We start from the raw sequence: 7,964 nt of genomic DNA, 5'->3' as shown, positions 1-7,964 counted from the left end.
AAGAGTCTGTAATGAGCCACCTCAGTTCAAATACAGAGAACAACCCGCCCTTGGAATAACCTCCCCAGGGAAGTGGTGACTCCCCAGTGTTGGACACTTAAGATTCAGCTGGACAGGGTAATGGGACATCAGTTCTAGATCATGCTTTGCCAAGAAAGGTTGGACCAGCTGATCCTTGAAGTCCCTTCCAACCTGGAATTCTGTGATTCTATGGATCTATGAGGTTGACTGGACACAGCTTCCTACTGATACATACAGCATAGAATCAAGCCCTGCCTGCTGGGAACTGAACTGAGGATGCCAAAGAGAAGTCAGACGGTAACAACACTGCTGTGACACATGCAATGTCCTAAAGGTAAAACACCAAACCCCCCACCTTTTCTACAACTGATTTATGAACACAAGTCACATTTGGCTGCTGCATTATAAGGTTTCACACATCAATTGCTCCTAAGAAATCCCACCAAAGGATTCCTCCTCATAGGAGTTCCTCATCCAGCCCTGCACATGGGAGCAATGCACAGACCCGCTTTCCAATGGGAATGCCAGAACGACTGTGGGCTTAGTAAGTTCTTGTCCCTCCATGCTCCCAGCTCACCACCTATGGGGAACACTGACAAGCTGCCTGCTACTTAACTGAGAGCACATTCCACTGCTTTGGCTGGTCAGAAAGCCTTTGAGTGCCAAAAGTGAACTGAAAAACTGAAGAGGTTTTCTCACCTCAGGCAGATGGGATCAGATCACCCAGAAACAGGTGCTGTGAAACTTGCTGGGATGGGGTTAGGAATTCTCCAACCCGTGGTATTTAATCTCATTGCTCCTAGAGACACACAACGGTGCAACAGGAGAGTTGGGTGATAGAGACGAGTATGTTTGACTCCATTTTACCTTACAAAAGAAGGAACATACTGTGTGTTGCTGTAACTCAACCTCCACGTCCTGCTAACTGAATTCTGCTGCTCACATCAACAGGTTCCTCTTCCCTCCACACCACACCAGAGCAACCTGTGCCCTGGCCAGAACTGCACTTTGCTGTAGAGGAGGTAAAACAGCTCAGGATTTAACCTACATCCATTGACAGTTTCACTTTAAGGTGCAATTCCTACACAAGAACAACAGCACTTGAGTGTGTTTATTTGTTTTTACTAAGAATTTTGGTACCAATGCACAAATGCAAGTTTTAGACACTCAGAAAAACTCCAAAACAACCCAACAAACCTCACGCACACACCCCCCCCTCCCCAAACTCTTGAGCTTTGCTTCAGAGTACTGTAAAAATAACACTGATTTCTGTGCTTGAGCATTTACATAGTAAATAAACAGCAGAAAACCTAAAGGCCTGGAGGAGAAACTCCTGGTAAGTAAAAACTGAAGGCAGAGCCGCAGGAAATGACTACTGGAATGGCGATTGGCAACTGCCTGGGTTCAGCATAGAATTGTCTTGAAACTGCTCTTAAGTAGCTGAAGAACTCCTGTATTGGTCTATCTGCCTCTAAACAGAGAAGACCAAAGTTCATCAGCAGCTTTATTTCTGTGCTTGACTTTTTTAACCCAATATAAACCAGTCAGGTTTTGGTTCACCCTTAGAACACACCATATTGCTTTCATGTAAGCCATAGAGCCCATAAATACATCTGTTTTCACAGCAGACTTCACCGCCTGGCAGGTTTGGGCATTATGAACACCTTGACAGGTTTGCTGAAGGGGATGGTTCCCTCTATGCCATTTTCAGATGGTGGGAGAGTCTCCAAGCTCTCGTTCCAGGCAGATTTGGGCACTTTAGCAGCTGCCTTGCTCCGGTTGGAATTGTAAGCCAGCAGCAACCGCACTTCAATCTGACAGGGCTCTGCAGAGGAAACAGAACAACCCAAAGATGACTCATGGAGCTCAACCAGGCCAAGGGCAAGGTCCTGCCCCCGGGTCGGGGCAATCCCAGCACAAACACAGGCTGGGGGAGACTGGATGGAGCAGCCTGAGGAGAAGGACTTGGGGTGCTGGGTGAGGAGAAGCTCCCCATGACCCGGCTTCAGTGTGTGCTTGAGCCCAGAACCCCCCCGTGTGCTGGGTGCACCCCCAGAGCGTGAGCAGCAGCTCAGGGAGGGGATTTTCTCCCTTTAGGGAGTAAAGAACTGCAGCACTGCTCCAGCCAAGGCACCACCAGCACCAGACAGAACACAAGGAATAACCTTTTTCCATGCTTATCCCATAGTTCAGCCAGCACCTCCCTGAGACTCCCCTGTTCACCACACCATCAACTCTTACTTGTAGCTTGAAGTTGTCTCTCTCTCTTCTGCTCTTCCAACATCAGTTAACATGTGCTTTGTATTTGGGTGTTCTCCTCCCTAAGCACGCACTTACCACTGGCCTTCAACAAGTTTTGCCTCGAATTAAGGCAAGTTCCCCATTCTGAATTCTGCCTCTGTGTCCTGCCCCTCCCCAGCTTGTGTCCTCCCCACATTTCATACACCTAAGTGCCAGTGTCAGTGTTAACAGTTAAAGTAATGGCATGAGGAGACACCAGAAGAGAATCCCAGACTGGTTTGGGTTGAAGGGACCTTAAATCTCATCCAGTTCCAAGCCCCTGCCCCTCCACACCTTCTACTAGAGCAGTTCTTTAAAGACCTGATCATCCCTTGGGGCCATACTTAAAATGCCCTTACAGTGAAATGAGGACTTGATTTAGCTCCCTTTGCTACCTTTAAATCCAGATACCTCCAGTCTAGGAACAATACCGGTTTTCCCTCTGCAAACCAAGCTAGCAGGATGAACGAGTACACCAGGGAAATGCTACATCAAAAGGAGCATGTGAAAGAACACAGCACTAAAGAAAACTCTTGTTGGTTAAAACCCCAGCACCAAACCCTATTTATAACCACTCAGAAAATAAACTGCTCAAATAAACCCCACATCTGAATAAACGTGAAGGGATTAAAAAGGAAACAGGACAAAGGGAGCTGTGAGCAAATCCTCTGCTTTTGTTGTTTGAAGTCCACAAGCCAATTACTGAAGCACTTCCATGGGGACATGCGGATGCCAACTGAGACTGAGCGGGAATGCCAGAGCATTTCAGCAGAGCCAAAGGGTGGGTTTCTTAGAGCATTATTGAAAGGGTGAAGGTTTAATCAGCACTGGAAACGTGCTCTTGGGTATACACAGTTCCAAAGGCTCCTGCCATGCTCAGATACCTGTCAGATCTAAAGCAGTGAATCACAGTGAGTCAGCTTACCATGACTACCTGCCCTTAAATGAGACCTGCCTCCTACAACTGATCTTGCTCTGCACAGACATGGGTGATGTCCTGCCCTGGTTCAGCTGGGAGAGAGTTAATTTTCTTCCTCAAACATGTGCTGCTCTGTAAAGGCCCCCAACTCATGGCAAGCACCTTCTCTCCCACGACAGCAGCCCCTCCACTCACCTACAGAGCAGCAGTATCCTGTAAACCAGGGGAGATACTGCTCAAAGGCTGCAAGAACAAAGTCTGAGCAACTAAGGGCAGCACCACCAACAGCTGCAGGCTCCAGGATCCCAAAAATCCTTTGGTGAGGCACTAGAACAGGCTGCCCAAGGAAGTTGTGAATGCTCCATCCTTCACAGTGTTCAAGGCCGTGTTGGACACAGTGCCCGTGCCCGTGGCAGGGTTTGGGATTGGAGGAGCTTTAAGGTCCCTTCAACCCAAACCACTCTGGGATCCTGTCCCCAAGACTGTGGACATGCACATCTATGTGCAGGAGACTGGGATCAAGCAAGACATGATGTTGTCTTAGAGAACCACAGCAACACAATCACATGAACTTGTAGCAGCAACATTACCTGTCCAGGCTGTGTGCGAGAGGTAAACCTGAGTTATCAGCCTGTGCCTCCCCGGGCCAGGGTTTCGGAAGTCAGCTGGTTTAGGATGGATGAGCTGTGCTTGTCCATCTGGATACAGCACCTAGAGGGGGTAAAAATACAACATGAAACAACTGAATGACAACTGGACTGGGTGTGCTGTGCTGGTGGCTTCTGTTTGAGTCTGGAAGGTAAGAAGGTGTGCTTGGAGCCAGGAGTCCAGCTCCCTGGATGTAACAGCCACACAGTGGCCATCCAGACCCACAGCAGAGGTGGAAAAAAAGCCATCTGCTGACATCAGCTCTTCCTCTGCATTGGAAACAGAGGGGTTTGTTTCTCTGCTATCAGTGAATTCATGCATTTTACCTGGCATCACACCACCCCCACCTCCTCAGCTGCATTTGAAACCAGTGGCTCAGCAGCAGGTAGAAAGTTAAGTTGTAAACACAGAGAGACAAGAGCCTGCACAGAATCCCAGACTGGTTTGGTTTGAAGGGACCTTAAAGCTCATCCAGCTCCAACCCCTGCCACAGACAGGGACACCTTCCACTAGAGCAGGTTGCTCCAAGCCCCTGTGTCCAACCTGGCCTTGAACACTTCAATACCTCTGGACCATTCACAACAGCTCCTTTTGCTCCTCCTCTTCCCACTCCTCACGCTGGAAGTTCAGCAGCATTTATTTGTGCTCATGTCCATACCATGCTCCATGTGTGGGGAAGCACAATGTGGAGCACAGAATGACATCAAAGTGCTCAAAGCAAACTCTCAGGAGCTGCACACAAGCCAACCCAGAGCACTATGTACAGACTGAGTGTGGGGCCAAACCCCAGAAATCCAACATTGTTACTAATATGAGTAAACTTAGAAGTATTGACATCAAACTCCCCCTAAGGCACAGTGACGTTTGGATCTATGTCAAGCAACTGCTCACCTGAACTTTAACAGTTCCTTGGGGATCCTGCACGTGTTCCAGAGTTGCATCAACATCCAGAGCCACCACCAGCCCCGAGGTAAACCTCAGGGGATTGTCAGATTCACCAGTGGGCTCGATGATATTCGCAGTAGCTCTGTGGAGCTGTTGGGGGAAAGAGGTCAGCAAAAATAAGGAGGTGAAGGGAAGAGGAAAGAGAAGAAAATACAATCATTGCTGTTCCTCATGGAGAAGTTGTGGGTTGGAACGAGATAATCTTAAGGTCTTTTCCAATCCAAACCATTCTATGATTCTATGAAGTTTGGATTCTTTTAGATACTGGCAGGAATTAAGTCTTCTATGTATTTAGCAATAGTGCTGGGGATGGTAGGTAAGAAGAAGAAAGCCTTTGAAGACAGACTGACCAAGAACCTGAACTCTAAAAGCTTCATGGTATATTAGGAAACAGTTATATTCAAAGACAGTCCACAGGGATGTTGCATTTAATTCTCTGTGTTGATCTGACCTGCTCTGGAAGAGGAAGGTGGAGGAAGGTGCTTTGTCGCAGCGTTGTCTGAAGAATCTTGACCACTTCTGAAGGTTTGGATGTCACAAGTCTGGGCATTAAGTCCAGCAGTTTATCCACAAAACTGCCCTGCATGTGTGGGAGCTCAGAGATGAAACATCTGTGTCCAGAATAAATGAAAACCAAACACTTTTCTCAGCATTTTCAACATTACTCATTAAACACATTGTGTTATTCAACACTCTGGTTATTTCCAGCCAAGCTACTTATAGAATCATGAAGCCACAGCGTGGTTTAAGGTCCCTTCCAATACAAAGCTCACCTAGTCCCAGTCCCCTGCCATGGGCAGGGACACCTTCCACTAGAGCAGGTTGCTCCAAGCCCCTGTGTCCAACCTGGCCTTGAACACTGCCAGGGATGGGGCAGCCACAGCTTCTCTGGGCACCCTGTGCCAGCGCCTCAGCACCCTCACAGGGAAGAGCTTCTGCCTCAGAGCCCATCTCAATCTCCCTTCTGGCAGGTTAAAGCTGTTACCCCTTGTCCTGCCACTACAGTCCCTGATGAAGAGTCCCTCCCCAGCATCCTTGTAGCCCCCTTCAGACACTGAAGCTGCTCTGAGGTCTCCACGCAGCTTCTCTTCTCCAGGCTGAACAGCCCCAATGAGATGATCTTAAGGCCCTTCCCAACCTGAACCACTCCATGATTCTATGATCCAGACTGTGGCATTCATCACTGCCTGTGGAATTTCCTGAGAAATAGGGATGAGTTTTGGTGATCCTGTGACTCGGTGCAAGGAAGAGACACAAAGCAAATGAGCCGTCCTGGTCACCAGCTCCCCAGTGAGCTAAGCATTAGGCAATGGGTAGATTTGGTTCCCTTTTCTCATCACTTAAGCAGCTACAACTGCAAAGCAAATCCTGAATAGACAGGAAGTTAATCAGAACTAGAGATGGAATTCTGCTCAGCCAACTCTGGATACCTGCACCTCCAGCCTAGCTACCCAATTCCCCTCCAAGTCGATGGAAAAACACTGGGCATCCCTGTTTGACTTATTTTAGCCACCTCGATCAGGAATACAATGAAAGCAGCACCTCTCCAGTGAGAGGAGAGCTGGGTGAGGGCTTCAGAAACAGTGACCATACAAACACCAATGTCTGGGTGAGATGACTCCCACCCTGAGCACCAGATTGTTCACTCACTCTCATTTACAATTTAGATACTTGTCATAAAGGTAAATTCCTTTTTATTGTCATATTCCCACGAGAACTCTTCCTTTGATCCCACATTTAGAAGGGAGTTTACTTCTTGGTTTATCATCCCCAATGTGGGACATAAAAAGGGGAAAGGAGATGCAAAGAGATGAAAACCAAATGGAACATTCCCCAACGACAAGGAGGGGGGGGGATTTTCTAACATGAATTGAAGAAGCAACAGAGTTTCTCACCTCTGAAAGGAATCCACTTCTTGCAGGAACTTCTCACACATCCCAAAAAGAGGTTCCACTCTGCAAGGAGAATATTCCTTGGCTTAGTTTTAAACAAAGAGAACTGGCTCTGTGGCTCTAAGCATTTTGGTGTGTTGGAAACCAGTTCAAGCTCCTAAATACTTACAGTCTGGAGGCCAGAAGAGTGTTCCCCATGAGAGAAGAAAAGAAAACTAGTTGCCATCTCCGTCCCCAAATGCATAACCCCTCCCCACAAAGTCAGCTGCATAAAGCACTAATGATGTTCCCAAAGCCACTGTTAAAGAAATAATAACTTTCCCCCTATAAAACAAGAGGTTAAAAGGCAAATATATAACAGAGCTCTATGGCAACACACTGAAGTGATGGCACCAAACTGAAAACAGAAGAAATATTTACCCACTTTGCTCCAATTCCCCCTAATTCTACACCCACGTGGAACTTCATTGACCTCAGCAGCCAAAATGAACCACATGAAGCCTCCAAAACTTGCTAAAACGCAACAACTAATACTTCATGAAGCCCCCATTAGTGCATTCTTTAATACACGACTTAAATACATCCCAAATATCAACTCTACAACATTTTTAACCTGTTTTTATGTTGACAATGAAGAGAACTCAACCCCCAAAACACATCTTCCTCATAAACTTGTCATTTACTTTAGTATTGGGCATTATGAGTATTTATAGTACTTATTTAAATAGCATTTCTACTGCAGATATAAAGGCAGAAGAAGGCTCTTCAGTCTGAATTATTTAGCTAATGGTTACTGGCACGCTCTGATGTTTTATGTGCCCAATTTATCCTTGATGGGTTTTAACCACAGCTTAAGGAAACTGAGCTTAGAGTTAACCCCCTGAAGATCCTTTCCTCAGGTCATCCTTACCCTCTGGTGGTACGTGCAGTCACTATCAGCTGTAAGGCCTTTGCCTGCAGTCTCATGTGGTGGATGATGACCACTTGTCTGCTTTCCACCCCGCTGTACATGAACTCCATTTTGTAGGTTTCTTCCAAGATCTGACCAAGAGACACCACAGGGATAAGAAACCATCAGTTTCTGTTAAACTCTGAGTACACTCGGTGAGTTTTGCTGATGACACCGAGCTGTGTGGTGCAGTCGACAGACTGGAGGGAAGGGATGGGATCCAGAGGGACCTGGAGAGATGGGACCGTGTGAACCTCATGGAGTTCAACAAGGGCAAGATCCTGCCCCTGGGTCGGGGCAATCCCAGCAC

General features: G+C 47.2%; 1 protein-coding gene across 1 annotated transcript; it reads right to left on the bottom strand.

Moving 5' to 3' along the window:
* Positions 1–1,652: 1,652 nt before the first annotated feature.
* On the bottom strand, positions 1,653–7,746 carry LOC104405098 (integrator complex subunit 4-like; the record flags this gene model as incomplete). Its single annotated transcript, XM_010013698.1, has 6 exons — positions 1,653–1,846; positions 3,811–3,931; positions 4,760–4,903; positions 5,265–5,424; positions 6,709–6,768; positions 7,616–7,746. Coding segments are annotated over 6 exons (810 nt in total), but the record flags the coding sequence as incomplete, so codon positions are not given.
* Positions 7,747–7,964: the final 218 nt, after the last annotated feature.

Source organism: Nestor notabilis, unplaced genomic scaffold, assembly GCF_000696875.1.
Source record: "Nestor notabilis isolate BGI_N333 unplaced genomic scaffold, ASM69687v1 scaffold5214, whole genome shotgun sequence".
Lineage (NCBI taxonomy): Eukaryota > Metazoa > Chordata > Aves > Psittaciformes > Psittacidae > Nestor > Nestor notabilis.
The sequence above is the reverse complement of the archived record's forward strand: the minus strand, read 5'-3'. Positions and strand labels throughout refer to the sequence as shown.